The sequence below is a fragment of the Neovison vison genome, chromosome X (genome assembly GCF_020171115.1).
Source record: "Neovison vison isolate M4711 chromosome X, ASM_NN_V1, whole genome shotgun sequence".
NCBI lineage: Eukaryota > Metazoa > Chordata > Mammalia > Carnivora > Mustelidae > Neogale > Neogale vison.
In genome coordinates this window covers 20,141,734-20,161,531 of record NC_058105.1, presented here as the reverse complement: position 1 = coordinate 20,161,531, position 19,798 = coordinate 20,141,734, and the positions used below count along the sequence as shown (strand labels likewise).

General features: G+C 42.8%; 1 protein-coding gene across 1 annotated transcript in view; it reads right to left on the bottom strand.

The window, feature by feature from the left end:
• Positions 1 to 7,147: 7,147 nt before the first annotated feature.
• Positions 7,148 to 19,798, bottom strand: part of LOC122896730 (fibrous sheath-interacting protein 2-like) — a 68,522-nt gene continuing 55,871 nt past the window's right edge. The window contains exons 18-23 of the mRNA XM_044234778.1: positions 17,378 to 17,869; positions 16,235 to 16,335; positions 15,078 to 15,124; positions 12,096 to 12,139; positions 9,070 to 9,136; positions 7,148 to 7,321 (exon numbers count right to left, since the gene is read on the bottom strand). Coding sequence (XP_044090713.1) covers positions 7,176 to 7,321; positions 9,070 to 9,136; positions 12,096 to 12,139; positions 15,078 to 15,124; positions 16,235 to 16,335; positions 17,378 to 17,869 — 897 coding nt within the window. The 3' untranslated portion in view covers positions 7,148 to 7,175. The remainder of the gene's footprint in view (positions 7,322 to 9,069; positions 9,137 to 12,095; positions 12,140 to 15,077; positions 15,125 to 16,234; positions 16,336 to 17,377; positions 17,870 to 19,798) is intronic.

Below are 19,798 nucleotides of genomic sequence, written 5' to 3'. Positions count from 1 at the left end.
CTGCAGGCCCAGGATCCACGTGGGCATTACTCTCAAGTGCCAACTCAATCTTCTTATACCCTTGAGGAGTAGGACATGACCACTAGGTAGTTCTGCAGGCCCCCTGTGAATCTTGTTTCAGGCCAGGACTTCAGTCATTGCTCAGCCCTGAATTCCCCAGCCTAACAGGGCTATGATCACGCTTCAGGTCTGTAGGTAATCAATGTCAGCTTCAATCTCGAGTCCATATTCCTCGAATGTCTGGCTATTCTTCCCCATGTATATACATGGAAGTAAATGGCTATAGTACTTGGTGGAATGGGGCAGAATTCCTTGTCCTTCTAGGGACCCAGCTACCTCTTCCAGGTCAGAAAACAGCTGAAGTCTGAAACTGAGCAAGGAATTAGGACTTTTTACTGGGGAAAACCTCCCTTAAACCCCTGTTCCTGCCCTGTTTCCTTTCTCAGCTTGTAGATTTTTATACCCTTGCTGGCTGTCCCATCTCTATTTTTTTTTTAATTTTTTTTAAAATTTTTTTTAAAGATTTTATTTATTTATTTGACAGAGAGAAATCACAAGTAGACAGAGAGGCAGGCAGAGAGAGAGAGAGAGGGAAGCAGGCTCCCCGCTGAGCAAGAGCCCGATGCGGGACTCGATCCCAGGACCCTGAGATCATGACCTGAGCCGAAGGCAGTGGCCCAACCCACTGAGCCACCCAGGCGCCCCCATCTGTATTATTCATAGGGACACATCGTCCATCTGCCATTGCTGCAATTCCCTAGGTAAATCTCCCTTGGCTGCCTGTCAGGCCTTGTGGTTTGTTTTAGTATTTGGGGCCTCCTGGCTTCTGGTGGGTAGCAGCTCCACCTGGTCTGTCTTTCTCCGGACCCTGATGGTCTCTTACTGCCATCCCTGGCCTACAGAGGGGGTCACCTTTGAATAGTGCTACCTGTGCCCCTTTTCCCACTGCCTTCCTGATGGCCTTGGTAAAGGAGGCGTCCTCTGCCTCCCGCCATGCCCCCCTCGCCGCCTACCACCATGGAATACTACCCTCTCATGGGGTTTTTGACCTCATGCAATCTATCCACTGCACCGTGTCTGCTTCCCTCTGCCTTTTCATTCCTTCTGCTGTTGGTCAGGTCAGCTCAGGCGTTAAGACTTTGCTCAGTAGTAGCCATCACGTTCTCCAGGCCACTAAGAACCAACCACCTTAGTAGAAACTCTGTACCCCCTGAGGATCTTTGTCGGGGGATTAAATCTGTATTCTGAGAATGTGTTCCCAAGTCTATGAATTTTTGCTTTTCAGCCCCCTTTTGATATAGCGCCCTTGAAGTCCAACCCCAGTGCTTCCTTGGCTCCTGTCAGTACCTGTCAGCTAATTCTTGCAGCTCTTTGGTGTATACTTTCTTCTCTTAGTTCAGCTAACGACTAATACTGCCAGGTTATGCTGGAATTTACTCCTGGTTATGAGCTTCGTAACCAGGAGAGGGGCCAGGGACAGCTTCTTGGAGGGGGGTGCGAGTTGCCTCATCGGAGCAGGCTCTGCGGCATCTTCCAGCCCAGAGGAAATGCTAGCTGTTAGGAGAGAAGAGTGGTCCCCTCTGCAAACTGAAGCCCGGGTGGGGGTCGCAGACCAACACCCTGAGGAGTGTCTGGCCAGACGTTCCCACTCCATGTCTCAGGATCCCAGGATTTTCCAACCACATGGAATCCTGTGGCCCTGACTTGCACAAAGCAGACACGCCACATATTAAATATTGAGGATCCAATCTCCCTTGAGTTGGGCCTCTCCATTATGTTCTCTCTTGGTCTGCTCCTCCACTGCAAGAGAAAGGGGCTTTGTGACGTCCGCAGAAGCCCTCTGGCTCTCAAACTTGGTCTTTAGCTACTTATTAGCTGTCTTTCATTTCCCTTCCCTCGGCTACAGTGTGTCCAGTTCAACTCCACAGTGTCCAGCCATCTCCACCGTCCCTCTAGGCCTTATTCTTCTCCTGGGTTTCGAAAATCTGAATCACCCCATCTGCCAGGCCATCCCCAGGGTTCCCAGGTCATCTCCAGAGAAATCTTTAGTAGCTGGACTGCCGTCCCATGCCTGAGACTATCTGTGCCCAACACGTCCATCAGGACAGTGTCCGTCTTGTCCACCAGGCAATGCCTGGTGCTGTCCCCGACCCGGTCTTATCACAGCCTGTCTTCTTGGACCACCACTGGTACCACTCCTGGTAGATTGGGTGCTCCGAGGAGCAGGTGCCAAAACGGGATTAGGCACAGAAGAGTTTTTCTAGGGAAAATGCTTGTGAGGGAAAATGGGTGGGGGCCAGAGGAGTCCAGGAGAGCTGCCAAACAGACTAGATGCAGGTCTAAATCCTGTGGAGGAGAGCAGGAAGGACAGAGGGCTGGACAAGAAAGATCTTGGAATGTGTGGTGCAGTTCTAAGAACATCTGGCAAAGCAAATGCGTCTGTTGGAAGAGGCAGTGTGCTGTGGGTCGCGAGCATTCTTGCACATTCTTAGTGAGCGTTTTTAAGGCAAGGCTTATGGATCTCCTAGTACTGAGCCATTTCTGTAGGGCAAGATGACCACAGTGTGACTGACTACTGTTCAACTGCGTGCTGCCCCGGGGAGGGGCACCGGTTGGTTTGCTCATTTCTCAAAAAGCCCCAGGCCCTTGAGTCCGGGCTCCTCAGCTGACATGCAACCCACCTCGTGGGTGGCATCCACCCGAGCCCACTACATTGTCCTTGTGGGACTTGGGACAGGGAAACTGGCAACACTATGCCAGTACTCCTGATGCTGTTTGCTGTGCTGTAATAAACTGTCTTCCTCTAACCCATTAAGTCTCACGTCTACTTTCCGCACCTGCGATGTGGACAGGCCTAATCCTTGCTGTCCTTTGTGAGGCCGGAGGAGTTCTCTGGGAGCATCCCTGACTCCAAGTCGCCTGTGAAGGGAGTCCTGTGTCTCACAGGAATGGGCTGTCTTAATATCCCTGCCACATGCAGTCACTGACGGAGAGCAGCCTGTGGGAAGTTTGGCCTTGGTGGAAATGCAGGGCTAAGGGATGGCAGCAGCAGCACCATTGGATTTCAGAGCCCAGCAGCTGTGGCTGTTCATCACTCGTGCTCCCTGCAGTCAGAAATCTGAGAGGCGCATGTACACCCTGTACCAGGCCAAGCCTGAAAGAACCAGCTAGCAAATGGTTTCAGTGGATCATTGGGAACAGGGAATGTTTAGCTGCTCCTTTCATGGATTCACTTCACAAGAGACAGTTGGAATTCGTTGGTGGACAAATTCCCAGTGATCTCAAGGCTAAACAGCCACAATGAATGAAGTGCTGACTAAGGATGTTTTTTGGTTCTTGCCACAGCAGGATTTCTTTCATGGTGGCCTAATTACCACCCTAGTCCGTCTGTCCGTCCCTTTTTGCTTCCTCTAACCTATTGGGACATGTACCTAATAAGTATCTATCTCAGCAGTTTATGGACTCATTGGGTCCTAAATTGGACATAATCCATATCTGGTACAGGACATCCCTTCTGTAAACATGTTTTGAAGCTCTTTGAAAGGAATAACCTGGTCATTGTCTAAGTGGGCTTCTAGTGAAGTGTAAAGTGCTCTGCTCTGTGCTGTTAGGACCAAAGAATAAAGTTAAATGTTTCCTGATGTCTTTTATTTTATCTGAAAATGTAAACTTAGAAGACATAATTTTGGGTGTGATTATTTGCACTAGAAGGGTTTAACGTAGCGTTCTTCCTTTACTAAATAAGTGGCTCCCGATTCCTGCAAGTGTTACGGGAAACTGCGTCATAAAATAGATAAGAGCAGGTCATAGTTTTCAGTAGGAAATAATCAACAATTACATTGACGATAAGCATTTGCTATTCTACAAATTAAGTATGACCAAGTATGTTATCAAAGATACATTGGTCCCTAGATAAATCATTAAAAATACTGAAGTGTTGTGCCATATCCTATAAAGGGGCAAAACCATACGACATAAGTTAATTGTTACTCTAAAGTGCATGTGAAAAAAAAGTTTTAAGTAAAGTATATGTGTATCATGCAGATATATGGCTGTTGTGATTACACATTTAATTTAAGGCCAGTGTACTCTCTACAATGAACTTCAGTCAAAAATGTGACTACTTTTTGCCAGCTTAGGGTTTAGAAGAATACTTTGGGGATGATTGGAGATGACTTAGCTTCTTTAAAGAAGCCATTTTAAAAAAGTCTGAACTGATGTTTTCCTTTTCGTCATGCTTTGTAAGAAACTGAGGTATTAGATATCATTCCATTTGGTTCAAGTAGCTTAAAAAGTGATGTCAATGATGATTATGATGTTTCTTCAGGAGAAAGGCATTTATTAGCAAGTAGATAACAACAGCAAAAACCTTCACGATTATTAAAGTAAATCTCTTTTTTGGATTTCTTTATTAGTATGCCAGATGAGTACCAAATCGTAAAGTATATTCTGGCTGTTGTCAGAGCGCACATCTTATTTTGCAGCTGGTTTTGCTTACTTCAAATGTGTATTTCTACTTGTTTAGGTTGCCACTATCCTTATCGTTTTCAGTGGCTGAAATTCTTCTGTCCAGTTCCTCCTGCTTGGGTTGTTTTAATTTTGCATCATAATTAATACTATTATGAACATTTTTATACAGATTCCTTTTAAATTTTTTCTTTTTGTATTATTCCCTCGGACCACATTCCCCAGTGGGGAGTTACCAGATCCAAAAGTGCAGACAGAACCATAGCTTGCCTTATTGTTAGATTGCTTTCCAGAAAGATCAAGTTTGTGGAATCATTAGCACTTAAATATAATTTAATTATATTTAAATATAATTTAAATATAATTAGCACTTAAATATAATTTTCCCACTACATTCTGGACAACACTGGATTCTATCATTTTTTACTTCTATGGAAGGTATATTGTGATAACTTCAGGTTATTCTAATCTGCATTTGCTTTCATTGCAAGTGAAGCTGTGCATTTTTACTTTTAGTGCTTTCATCTATTTCTTTACATTTGGATGGTTCCATTTTCAAGAAGTGTAGCTACCAGCTCAAGCATGCTTAGTGTATTTTGGCCAGCAGGCTTTGAATCACTATGGTAGGCATCTTTCCTTCCATTGTGGTTCTTACCTTTTGACATTTAGTTCATCTGCCCCAAAAAAAAAAAAAAAAAAAAAAAAAAAAACATTGTTTAAAACAAGCGCCGACTTTATTTGAAGCTACAAATGCAACCATAGAAACAGACCAAATCAGTGGCTCAAGGAAATAGTATCTGTCAAATCTCATGCTTTCATTCTCTATCTTTCCTTCCTTTCTCACCTCACTCCATTTCTTCCTTTCTCTGTTTTCTGCCTTTAGGAGGGATCCATTGGTAAAAGAGATTGCTCCTGGAGAGGAGAACCAGGTAGCAGCTAGAAGAACAGAGGTGAAGAGGCTTACTTTTCACTCAACCATTTGTACTTTTGACTTCCAAACTGGATTTATGTTACTTTACAAGTAAAGACAAATTAAATCCATATGTAAGGTCAGTATTTGTCATTATTGTGAACCATTAAAAAATGACTTTAAAACTTAGGGTGCTGCATGTGATGAATTTCAGTATGTAGGGGCAGGAATGAGGGAACAGATGAAGGCAGCCAATTTAGGGATAGGTGACATTTGTGCAGAACTGCCCGCCATTTTATTTGCAAAAGGACTGTAGGTACAACATAAAGGAAATTTACTTGCTTGGAAATATTTCCCCAGGGAGTTTTGGATAAGGCTGGGAACTTCCTCTCACCTAACTTTTTGCATAAAGCTGGGGTATGAGAATGGCTGGTTGAGTGATCCTCTTCCTGTTGACTGAGTGGATAGAGGGAGGCCAGAGTGGTGGTTTCAGTACCCGCGTGGGGTTTCTGTCTCATGGAAGTAGTTTCTAGCCAAGCACTGTATTTGAGGCCAGTTGGCAGGTACAGGTTCTGATTTGCTCTTTGTGATTCCTTGACTTTGGTGTTCTAGAAAGGGCCTATTCTTTATCAGTGGGGGGCTTTGTTTTGTTTTGTTTTGTTTTTTAAAAGACTTTATGTGTCAGAGCAGAAGCAGGGGGAACAGCAGGTAGAGGGAGAAGCAGGGAGCCCAATGTGGGGCTCAATCCCAGGACCCTGGGATCATGACCTGAGCTGAAGGCAGACACTTAACGGACTGAGCCACCCCGGCATCACCATCAATGGAGTTTTGGCAAATGCAGAAGCACAGATACGACTGGAAAGCATGAGCTCCCTCTGGTCACATCAATGGCTCATATGTTTTGAAGGGACCAGGAGGATGACTGGAGGCTTCAAAGCCCCTCTGAGGAGTCAGATCCTTGCACTGCCCTAGGTCTTTGGGGATAGACTATGGAAATGAACTTTCAGGGAATTCTTCAACCTAATCTGAGTGGGAAAGTGCCCATGATGCTATGCACTAACTAGACTGACACTATTCAGTGAAGGAGCCACTAGTTCTACATGGCTATTTAAATGGAGATAAAATGAAAAATTCAGTTCCTCACTCATATTAGTGACTAGCCAAGAGCCATGTGGGGCTAGTGGGTACTGTACTGGAATGAAAATGTGTGTGTGTGTGTGTGTTTGCCATTTCCATCATCATAGAAGATTCCATTGGACGACTCTGAATTCAGGCATGGTGGCATCGTATGCAGCTCTGGGGACCAGAGGTGAAAGCCTTCCTGGTGCTTTCCAGACCTACCTGATCCTACGTGCCCTTTGAGAATTGCCTCAGTTCCAGCTCCTCCAGGAAACTCATACCGACCACTCTAGCTCACAACCGCAAGTCCCTTCTTTGAACTCCTAGAGCGCACAAAATATGTGATGACTCACATATTTACTGGTGTTACCGTTTTGGTTTTAAGTTAGTCTCTTTCCAGCAACACTTCAGTGCCCTCAAAAGCAGAGACTGAATCCTGTTACCAGCTGAATCTCAATGGGAGGCAGAGTCCCTCTTTTTGTGCCAAATGCCTATCAGAAACATTTATCAAACCCTTCTTTTCTCCAGCTGCCGTTGTGTATGTTCTTCGCTCTTATTTATTTATAAGAATTTAAAAGTATTTATAAGAATCGGTGTGTAGGACACCATGTCATGTTTCAAAAACCATTTATTTTTTTGAGGAAGGTCAGCACCCTTATTGATGTTAGGTGCTGCGGACTCAGCTTCTGTCCTGGTGAGGGGGCGGTGGGGGTGAGGAAGATTTGGAAGCACTGGCATTAGATCTTGAAAACACTTTGGACAGAGCTGTTGATACCTTCTTCATCATTTCAGACCCTTGTTTGGAAGTGCTGGGCTTACCAGCATCTGCGAACAAACCAAAAAGAGAACTGTGGTCATCTATTGGGCTTTCCAATTAAGACTGTGAGGCTGGGGTTGATGATTTAGGATTCAGAAAAAAGCACTTAGGTAATAACGTTTGAGTTTTAAAGTGCTTTCACCGTCTTTTTTCAAAAGTTTTTTTTTTAAGATTTTATTTATTTGAGAGAGAAAGAGAGTGAAAGCATGATTGAGGGGCAGGATCAGAGGGAGAAGCAGACTCCCCGTTGAGTGGGGAATGCGATGCGGGGCTCGATATGGGACCCCGGAATCATGACCTGAGCTGAAGGCACATGTTTAACCATCCAGATGCCCCCCTCTTTTTAAGTTTTTAATTTTCATTCCAGTGTAGTTAACACACAGTGGCATATGAGTTTCGGGGGTACAGTATAGTGATTCAGCAATTCTGTACATGACTCAGCACACATCCTGATAACACACACTATTTTCTCCTTCTGACATGCCTGGGAAGGAAACCAGAGACATTCAGTGAGGTCGGATGCCTCATCTCAGAAGACCTTAGTGACTTTAGATGAGGACGGAAGGTGGCCAGCGTGCCACTAGAGTGCAGGCTCCGATGTGCTGCTCTGTACTCCCCACTCCCTGATGCTTCTTGAGCCAGCTCAGCGGCACCTTCTCCCTCATGCCATCGATAGCTATCCAAAACAGCCTGAGGCACTGATTCCCCATGAACAGGTAACTTCCAGTTCTCAACAGTGTGGGCATCCCTTTCAGAATGTCCAGGTCAAAGCAGCAGTGCATTAAAAAATGTTATCATCTCTGACTCGCTTTGGGTACATTTTCAGTTGACTGACCCCAAATGATCTGTTTGTTGTGTGAGCTATAAAGGACTTGTGGAGCCAGTAAGAGTCTCCATTTGGACCCATTTTTTCCTGCACCACTTGTGCAAATCATATCATAGTTTATGTTAACAGAATGATTACTGTATCTATAAGGACAGAAACGAGCATTTATCTGTGTTGCTGATGCATGATGACAGGATGTCATGAAAAGACACAGGGCAATAAAGCACATACTTTCTTGTTTCTAGTAAATGACAAAGTTCTCCTCTAGCTTTTGCAGTTACCTAGCTTTTAATCTTCTCCAGCAGTATAACCTTGGGAATCTTAACAATTGATGATTAAAAGTAAGGTAGGAGACAACAAATTTCCTCCCATATAAGGGGGGGAACATTTAGCTTTTCAAATTAAGAATGCAGTACTGGATCGTGCCAGTAGCTGACAAAATAAGAACCACCTAGAAATCAGGAAAAAGTAAAAATCTGCAGAGGTAAAGACAAAGTCTGGAATGGAGAGATACACAGTCTGAAAAAGCAAGCCAACAACTTTTAGTTACAGGACGAGCCATGTGCTATAAGCATCCTGGGTGATCCCAAAGCAAATGAGCTGTCACTGACAACACCTAGGGACACTGCCCTGGGACATGGTGCTTCACCAGGTGGATGTGAGAAAAGCACTTAGCAGAATGCCTGGTGTGTGGCTGAGACCTGATACATGTTACTGCCCGGAACCGGCCCCCCTTTGCTGGGAGGTTCAACTGGGAACTGTGTAACAACTCGCAAACCACAGTCTGTCTACACGGTAAGTAATATTGTTTCAACCCCACATTGGTGGCGGGGGAGGGTGCAAGGCAGGAGCCACTCACTGCAGGGGGAGTGAATATATTTAGAATGACGTCATTGAGAGGTTTACTAGAAAATGATAAATACATTGTACCTGAAATGCCATCATTTGAAGAATACAGGCTGGCCAGAGCACTTTCACGTTGATAGAGGGTGATAAACTGCCAAGACAGAGGTGAAATACTAGCTTAAGCCTCCGTCCTTTGTTGGACAGCAAACACTAGAAATGCCTAGAAACCCTCAAGGGACAAAGCACAACCATGTGGCACTCATACACCCCAGTGTTGGTACTCTGCAGTCTCAAAGAGTTATTCTCTGGGATTTGGGCTGTTTCTAGGCATAACTTCTCATGGCACCCAGGACTGGCCCCAGACTTGGTCACGCACTGCCCCTGTAGGATCATTTCAAGGGCCCAAGTGTCCCAGGTTGAAGAAAGTGCCAGCCATGCATTCCCCCTCCCTCCTGGGGCTTGGAATAAATGGCATGTTTTAGATCCTTCTCTGAGAGAAGATAATGATTGGTGGGTCTTTAGGGGAGAAGGGGAAAAGGGATGTCCATGTCACTGCCCCAATCTCCCTTTAAACTTAACAATTGTGAGGTGTGGAGCAAGTCAGTGACTAGCGTGCGGCTGCAGGAGCGTGGATCCTGGCTCTGCTCTATGGCTCTTTATCACCTGGGATACAGAAGTGGCCTGACCCCAGAAGGGCACAAAATAGGCTGGGAGAGGTGGTCAGGCAGCAGGGTGGCCACCGCGCGGTGGTGGCAGTTATAAAGGAAGTGGCCAATCCATGCACCGAGGCATAAATGCATGCACGATGAGAGAAACTGTGTTTTGTATTGATGGTGTGGAGGGCAGAGTATTACTGTAGACGTTTGACTCTAATTCTTCTAAGAAGATTCGAGGCAATTTATGGATTAAGTCATTGCAAAACAGGATATTTAAAGGGATCAGCTGGGACGGGGACAACCTAAAGAACTGGTTCTGAACACTAGCAGCACAAGAGAACCAGCTGGATAAATATTAAAAATAGGCACGCTTTGGCCCCACGACAATTGAACAGGAACCCTTGAGGGTGGGGCGAGCGTTTATCTAAGTTGCTCAGAGGACTCTAATGTGCAGCCAGGTTGAGCTCACTTGATAGAAAGGAAGGCGGGGGTGGGGAGTCGGGGGACAGATGCTTCTGAATGGCCTGACATGAGTAGGTTAAGTCAAGAGTTTGCAACGTTGGCCAGCCATTAAAATCACCTGGGCACCCTTTAGAACTCCCAAGGCCCAGGCTGCAACCCAGACCAATCAGAATCTCTGGGGCTGAGGCCTGGGGATCAGTTTTTAAAGTTTGCCAGATGATTTGAACGTGCAGCCAGGATCCAGAACCTCTGCTCTGTGTAGTAGTTCCCAGATATGGTATATATCCGACTAATGGGGAGAGGGCTAGGGAGCTCCCAACACAGACACTAGATTTGGCTCTGATGGTTAAGACTTTTCTTTAAAAAAAAAAAAAGTTTTGTTGGACATCTACTATTATTTCAGTCCTGTGTTAGTAATGAACAAAACAAAGCCCTTGCCATCACGAAGCTTATATTCAAGTGAATATAAAGTCTGCCAGAGAATGAGAGCAGGAATATTTGTCTGCTTTCTTTACTGCTGAATCTCCAGTGCCTGGCACATAGTAGGCACTTGATAAAAAATTATTCAATGAATGAATGATTGACTGAAGAGTGATGTTAGTGCTATGAAGAAAAATAAAGCAGGGTAAGGGAGGATAGTGTGTGGGTTTCCATCTTAACATGGGGTGGTCAGGGAAGGCCTCACAGAGATGGTGACTTTTGAGCAAAGACTGGAAGGAGAGGGGGAGGAAGACACACAGCCATCTGGGAATTGTGTGTCCCTGGCAAAGGAAGAGCTAGTGCAAAGGCCCTGAGGTGAGAGCATGCTTCACATTTTAGGAGAGCAGTAAGGAGGCCAGTGAGGCTGGAGGAATGACAGTGAGTGGACAGAGGGGTAACAGAGTGACATATGAGTAAAGGGGGTTGGGAAGAGAGAGGATGGGCAGCTCATATAGGGCCTGTAGACTACGGTAAAAACTTTGGCATTAAGGGAAACATGATGGCTTCTTTTTCTATGCCTGGCACTGAAGAGTCAATGTCCTCATGTGTACACTGACTAATGTTTACCTGGAGCTGAATGCAAGTAGGAATTTCTGTGCTACTTGATAAAGAATGCTGAATATCTTAACGGATCAGGCCTTTCTAATTTTACACTGGGAAAACAGTCAGCAAGTGAGAAGGACAATCAGCAAGAAGAATTACGATGAGCCAGGGAATCAGCTTAGCAATGGAAAAGCCTGTCAGCAGGCCTCCGGACAGGCCTCTAAGTGATGCTTGAGGGTCAAATAGACGTTAGTATTGCTAAGTGAGAAGTCTCTGGAAAACTGATGATGGATGTATGAGAGGGTGTATGTACACGCACACTGGGGAGCAGTTAGAGTAAACCTAGAGGAAAGCAAAAGTGATACAAAACAGAGAAGAGGTTCCAGGCGGATCTATGGCTTCAGCCATTATTGAAAACTTCCTAAGAGCACCCTAGGGAAGGGAAATTTCTTGGGATCACACTGAGGAGTCGGCCAGAATTTTGGAAAGCTGCCTATGAAGGGTCATTGCTCAGGAACATTTGGAAGTAGCTGGAATCAGCACTCATTTCGCTCAAGCAGTGCCCCTTCCTCTTTGAAGCGTCTGTTTTCTCCCTGCCCACACCAGGTCCCTTGCCTGGACCTACCTGGGAGCGCACTGTGACTCACTCCCATTCAGCTTTTCTCTAGAGGCTACAGGAACCAAACTGAGTGGCATTGCTCTAAGGTGCTAAGGGGGCTGTGGCTTACTTTGTGTATCTGCATAAAGACAATAATTGAACCCAAATGTGAGGATTTCGATGAAGGGATTTTCAGGCACCAGGGGCTGGCCCCAGCTGGGAGAGCTTTGTGTGTGGGAAGGTGTGGACAAGGGAATGCTTCCTGAGACCCCCTCAGCAAGACACACAAGCAGTCCCTTGTTTTCAGGGAGTCCCTTATTTCTGTCGGGGCTTCACTAGCTCACAATAAGGGGCCGGTGAAAAATATTTACCTTAATACTGCTTGCATTCTCCAGATCCGGAAATTCAAAACTTTCTGTGGTCAAAATACAAGATTGGAAAACAGTTATTTCAGAGGCATATATAAATTTTGGCACGAAAATTACTCAATAGCTTTAGTAAAGAATTGCAGAAATTAGGCAAACAGAAAAGGCTGAAAAGAGGTGAGATCCCTAGAATTCTGGGTACAGGTCTTGGCTCTTTACTCCCAAACTGGGAAAGATGGTGCATGGTGTGGTGGAAAGAGCACAAGCCAGAACAACAGGAAAGGCAGGCTTTGGCCAGCTTATGGATCCTTGTACAACCATTCAAAGTCTGTGTGCTTCTTTGTTCATCATAAAGTGAGAAATGAGGCCAAGGGTGATTTCTGGGGATATAGTGGACAAAAACCCCTCCCCACGTGGAGCTAAATGCTGGGGGAAGGAGACAGCCAACCAACAAATGAAAACATACAATCTCTCAGATAGTATAAATGCTGGGGAACAAATTCAAGCAGGGCAAGAGGATAGGGAGTGCTGGGGAGGCAGCGAGTGCTGGGGTTGCAATTTCAAAGAAGGTGCTCACAGGTGGCCGTACTTAGAAGATGATATTTAAGCAAAGATCTGAAGGTGAGGAGTGAGCTATGCAGATACCTGGCAGAAGAATGTTCTTTGGCAGCAACAACTGCAAAGGCTCTGAGAAAGGAGAATGCCTGGCATGTCTGAGGGCGTGTGTGGCTGCAGTGGAGTGATTAGGCGCGAATAGGAGTGATGAGGAGTAAACAGGAGAGGTGGCCAGAGAGGTCATGGGGAGGGAGAAATGCTGTCCAGACCATGGGGAGCTTTGCAAGCCATGGCCTTTACCCTGTGTGAGGTGGGAGGGGAGGACTTATTTTTATCTAGATTTATTGTGTTTATGTTGCCCCCTGGCTCCCAAGTTAGAATGAGGGTAAGGACTTTTTCTCTCTTGCTCATGGCTTTATCTCCAGAACTCAGAACATATCTAGCACAGAGAAAGTGCTCAGAGATTCTTTGTTGAATGTGATTGAGCCAACTGGACAGGTGCAATATTACTGAAGGATATAGGAACTAAGCATAATGTAGTGCAATGAAGTTGAGGAAAACAATGCAATGGATTTAGGTTTAGGAGACTTAGGATCTATACTTCTATACTCTGACTCAGTGTATGACCTTGGACAAGTCATTTCCTGACCCTGAACCTCAGGCTCTTCATCTTTAAAATGGGGTTATATTAGATGGCTTCTTTCTGGCTCTAACAGCCAATGATGATTCCATACTGCAGGCTGCACGCCATTGATATGTTATCTCATCTTCTGCCTATGACTTGTTCATGGAGTTCTGGCAAATTTAACAATAATCTATGGTTCTTTTTTTTTTTAAAGATTTTATTTATTTATTTGACAGAGATCACAAGTAGTCAGAGAGGCAGGCAGAGAGAGAGGAAGGGAAGCAGGCTCCCTGCTGAGCAGAGAGCCTGATCTGGGGTTCCATCCCAGGACCCTGGAATCATGACCTGAGCTGAAGGTAGAGGCTTTAACCCACTGAGCCACGCAGGCACCCCTATGGTTCATTTTTAAAACTAATGTTTCCACTTACAAATGAAGAGGATAGCTTTCTTGAATAACCTTCTGAGTGAGTTGCAGGCTTGAAATAATCAAGGTCAACTCCACTCCTGCAGTTTGTGTTTCAAAGCCACCTTTATAGTAAACATTACACTCCAAACTCTAGGCCAGTGCTGCCACTGTGAGAACCACATTGATCCTTTGCAGTTTAAAAGAATGGGGAACTTGGGCACCCGGGTGGCTCAGTCTGTTGAGTGTCTGCCTTCAGCCTTTGGCTCAGGTCATGATTCCAGGGTCCTTGGATCAAGCGCCGCCTTGGGCTCTCTACTCATGGGGGAGTTTGCTTCTCCCTCTCCCTCTGCCCCTCCCCCTTTTCATTTTCTCTCTCTCTCTCTCTCTCTCACTCTTGCTGTGAAATAAATAAATAAATAAATAAATAAAATCTTTTTTTAAAACACCCTGGGAGATGGTCATATCACATGGGAAAATAATTATTTGAAAACTGTATATTATTTCATGCTTTAAAAATTCTTTAAATTTGTGTAGTGAAGTGCATTGTACTCCAAAAATACAGAATAGGAGACTAAAAACTCAAGTTGTAAATATTTAAATGAGTCAGTTCTAACAGAGACAATTGGGGGCACCTGAGTGGCTTAGTTGGTTAGGAATCTGCCTTTGGCTCACATCATGATCCCAGGGTCCCAGGATGGAGCCCCGCATCAGGCTCCCTGCTCAGTGGGGAGTCTACTTCTCCCTCTCCCTCTGCTGCTTCCCCATGCTAGTGCTTTCTCTCTCTCAAAAATAAATAAGTAAAATCTTAAAAAAATAAAAAGCTTTTAAAATATATTTTACTGGAGCTAAGCTAGTCCTACAAAGCAAGGATACACTCAAATAGAGATTAAATCCTCGTAGCTTGAGCTCTAGTCCACATTTAGATGTGATAAACCCATACTTCCTGGGTATTTCCTACAGGAGCATGGCAATTTTAAACCCATAATATCATACCATGTACTTTATACCAAGATTATTAATGAAACTTAGTGATTCATAAAAAGTAAATTGGAAGGGGAGGTGAACCATGAGAGACTATGGACTCTGAAAAACAATCTGAGGGTTTTGAAGGGGCGGGGGGTGGGAGGTCGGGGTACCAGGTGGTGGGTATTATAGAGGGCACGGATTGCATGGAGCACTGGGTGTGGTATAAAAATAATGAATACTGTTATGCTGAAAATAAAAAATAAATTTAAAAAAATCATAAAAAAGTAAACTTGTTTGCTCATGTTAACTATTCCCCCAAAGTAGGTCAACCTATTAGAAAACTTAGTGTTAACTTCATGTTCCCTAATAGGAAAATTTGTCAATGCAAACAACAAGGTCTTTAAATAGTATCTAAGAAAAAAAAAATCAATCCAACCTTCTGTTACTTTGGCACTTGGGTCTGAACGACGATCATCCTCATCACTAAAAAAGGATAAAAGACATTTCATTTTCTATGTATTTAATATATGAAGGATGCTGGCTAAGTAAAAGAACAATCTGTCAAAATCATTATTCATATAGAAGTAAATCTAGAATGGTATGTCTTCGAGTTCTCAAAGCAAGTGAAAATGACTGCTACAGTGACTTTTATTTGGTTTTTATATACGCCCTCTTCTTTTCCAGTAGCACAAATAATTGAGAGGCACCTGCTTTACTACTTATGTATGTTACAGCAATCATGAAGGGAGAAAGGATTAATGGCAAGCCAGGGGTAGGTGTCCTAAAATGGCATCAGGCCAAAAAGAAACCTTAATTTCATTGTGCCAAGTGGAAAAGAATATAGTTATAATCAGGTAGACTTTTCTCCTTATACCCTAGTTTTCTCCTGATACAAAGTGCTATACCCTTCCCAGTTAGTGAATATTCTTATAAACACTGGAACAATTTTAGGCACTTTTTAGAAAAAGGCTATTTTAGAAAAAGTATTAATCAGACTTCAAGTGTACATGTACTTTTTCCCCTGTTTGTCTCCTATAAATACTGCAGAGTCCATCCTTTCTCTTACGGTCTTCCCCAATTTGGATGGTCTTGTCTAAAGCTCATCTACCCTTCAAGGCCCAACTCCAACTCCACTGCTTTTTAGAATTCTTCCCTGAATGCTCCAACTTACATAACCCCTCCATTTTGGGGATCCCTGTGACAGAGCCACACTGTTGAGTGTTTAGGTACATAAGGAAAGTAAGTAGGAAGCCCTTTAGGTGGGCCATTAGTGCAGGAACTACTGTTGACCCAGGGCCTGTCTCTTAGGTTCCAGAATCTAACACGTTAAAGACTTTAACTATACTAACTAGACTACTATACTAGAAAGAAGGAAGTAGAGACCACATAAATAGGTATGGGAGAGAACACGGAAAGGGGAGGCCCAAGAAGTAACCACAGAGGAGAACGAGGGGAAGGAGTGAGGGGAGTTTGAGGGGCGAGACACTGGCTTTCTCACATGATTACTTGAGGGGCCCATGTTTCACATCAACATAATTTTCATTTTGGATTTCTATTTTCTTAGCCAACTCATATTGCTTTAATTGACTGTACCTAGAAAATGAGGGCAGATCCTCTTCATTGTATGAGGATGAACTCATAATTCTATGTAAGAAGTAATATGGTGGTTCAGTACTAGATTTCCTTCCTTCTCTCTGGAAAAGTACAAGTCAGATAATTATAAAAAGGAGATTTTGTAATAACTTAAGTAAAATATGCCATAATGTTTCCTTAGTTATCCATATAGCCAGCACTTCTGATCAGGCACACTGTGTTTGCTCCTAAAATCTCACATGGCTTCCTAATAAATAGATCTTAATAAACAGATCTGAGTTTGTGTTGAGGCTATTGTCCCGGTGAGTCTCTGAATTGGCCAGAGTTGTATCCCTGTGTTGTCTTTTTTCTGGCTCACTGCAGTTTCTGGGTCAACCTGGAAATCACTGCAAACAGATAATCCAGGGGATTGTCTCACCAGGATATCCTAAATCATGTGTATCTTCCAAATGCATGTACAGTGCACTGTTTTTGGTGAGGCTAACCCAAGAGGATGATAAGGCCAAATCAATCACTAGAAGGATACAGAACCGGGAAAGGAGCTGTGTGTCAGAGTGATGGTGGGACTTATGGACGGAGGAATATTCAACATACTTTGAATAACTTGCTATGTTTCAACAAGTTGGGTAAATAATTTTTGAGAAAAAATTTGGTTAAGGAACTTGCCCAAACGTCACAAAGCTACTAAGTGGCAAAGCCAGAATTCAAACCCAGATAGGCTGAATTTGCATGAATCTTTTTACTCTCCTCCAGCCCATCTTCTGGTCCTGCCCACTGGCATGGAGTTTCTGCAAACAAAACTTCCAGTGAATATTTTTAGGCTAGAGTACCAAAAAATTTAAATCTATGATTTTAAATAATTAGATTGCTTTTCTCCTAAGTGGTTTCCTTTTTCTGTTTTTCTTGTCCTTCTAACTAAACTAGGACCCTTTCTGTGATCTATTTTTCTTTAATTGAGGCTTCTGACTTCATCCGTTAATCATTTCCCTTTTATTGTAAATATCAGCAAAGTTGGGAGAGACTGCCCAGATTCAGTTTATGCACTCTTCTTCCTACCAAATGAAAATTACTTCAGCTAAGTTTGTGAAACTCTATACCTTCTCTATAGAAACCCGGTCACTGAGAGTCCCGTTGGTCACTTACACTTAGTTGTGTCTTTCTCTTCCAAAAGGAAGAATCTATGCCAGTCAAAGGTTTGGAGGTAGTCACATCAACATTAGAAACAGTTCGTTGTGTCTCCTCAGATTCTGTCCATTGATTTGGTGATGCTTCAGTATCCAGTGTAGTTACAGTGGATTTGCATTGACAACATTTTCCTAGTGACAAAAATTTTTTCAGATTTCTTTTGCTCTTCGGTGGCTTGGAAAAAGCCATTGTGTTCACAATGGGCTTCATGTCTTCTTTTACTTGATCGTCCAATGGTTCTTCTGGAAGTTCTCTCAAAACGTCTTGTAAAACAACTTCATCTTCATCAGAAGTTAAGCCCTCTTCTGCTTTATTTTCTGAAACTTCCTGATTAATATCATGAGTTACCAAACGAATGATAAGATCTTTTTTGCTGTGGACATCTTTTAAAAGCTCCACTTTGGTGATGTCAGGCTTTATTAAGTTCTGAAATGAATTCCTACTAGCAGTCTGGAATTGAAGAGAAAATTATTAAAAACTACTGCCTCAGTCATTTTTCCTATGGTTCTATAGTAATAAAGCAATTTTCACTTGCTTTTCAATTTAGTAAAATTATCCTCAAATGCCACTTACTGGTAAAGTGGTGATAAATATATATATTTTTTCCCTTTAAATATATCACTATTCAAATATATATATTATATACATATTATATATAATATATAATCTATATGTGATCTATATATATTATTATATATAAATATATACTATATATTATATATAGTATAATATAATATGTGAAATGGTAGTAAATGTGGTGGAATTGATATTCCAATCAACAGCTACAAGCTGTTATCTACAAGCATCATGAACTTCTTTTCTGAATTTATGGTAAATAAAACTAAGGTGTACACTAAATAATACTATATTCATAAAATGTATATATAATATAGTATAATATAATATTATATATATATTTGAGTAGTGATATATTTAAAGGAAAAAATAAATAAAAATCATAAGCAATATTTGCTCATTTCAGTAATCCTTTTTTTGCATTAAAGAATAATGTCATCTAGTCCAAAGAAGGGAACCCTAGTAAGTTTTGTTCTTTTGGTTCAAGTTTTACTTTTTACTTGTCAAGAAATGCAAAATGCACAAATACTGTAATTACATTCTGTTTTCGTCATTTACCTGGAAAGCTCTGTGACAGACTTAGATAGGACATCTTTTTCTAAACTTCTTAGTGAGAGAACCAATCATAAGAACAACCTAAATGTAGATATTTTCATGAACAAAAGTCAAGGTATTGGCTGACCTGGATTTTAAAATATGATTGTGAAAGACTTTGCATGTTCACCCTCCACACATTCTAACCCTTGAACATATTTTCCAAAGGGGGCTTCAAAGAGGAACTCTTCATTCCTCCTCACCTCCCTGGTCAAATGTCACTTTCCATTTTGCAATGGGAAAGACAGATCAAGGAAAAGACGGTCATTAGTGACTTTTCCATTTCTGTAGCCTTTGATCATGCTGCAGAACCTTTACATTAATTTGGGTTATCAATCTTAGATCTCTGTAAAACTGCAAATCAGAGTTTCAGATAAATGCTGCCCTACAGTGGTAGCTCTTGTGCAAAACAAAATGAAAGAAGAAATCCTGTAAAAAACTGAAACATAATCAGGTTGATGATCTGTGCTGGTGGAGGGAAATAGTGGTTCAAAAGCTCAAAGTCGCCCTGATGGCTCCAGGTTGTGTCACTGTAGGAGTCTTTGATAGGCATGTGTCTGGTGTGTTGGGAAGTTTTGGTAACTCAGAATAGCAAATGAAGCATAGCTTATGGATTCCTGACCGAAGACTAGCCTTGGAGCTGCCTGGGTTCCTTAAATTGGTCTACTGTTCTTTTTGAAACCTCCATGCCTACATTTGGGATGGACGGCACCACTGTCCACCTCGCTGCCAAGATTCTGTCTGAACTGGGCTAGCTAGGTCCATTTGCTTTCCCTGAGACAGCTTTTGCTTCACTTGTGAGTAGCAGCAGTGGTTGCTTTGGATTAGCTATTCTCTTCCAACTCTCTGTGGGCTATAAAGAGATAGTTAAAGTACTGATAAAGGATGTGAAAGAAGAAAGCAGGTAGCCAAAACTGACAGATGATTAAGAGGTAATGACTTAGAGGTAATTGTCTATAGTTTTGACACATAGATCTTGTGCCCAAGGAATTACTTATATATAAATGAAAGCTACCAAGTAAATGATAATTTTGAGAACTGAGAGAGAAAAGAACATTTTAGAACTGGAAAGGACCTTCATCTGGTTCAAGAAACTAAGGACCAAGGGGACTCCATCAATGTCTATGACAATCTGAGTATCTGAGACTAAACAACAACAACAACAAAACCTGTAATGTATTCACCAGCTCTGAGACTTAGTTCATTGCA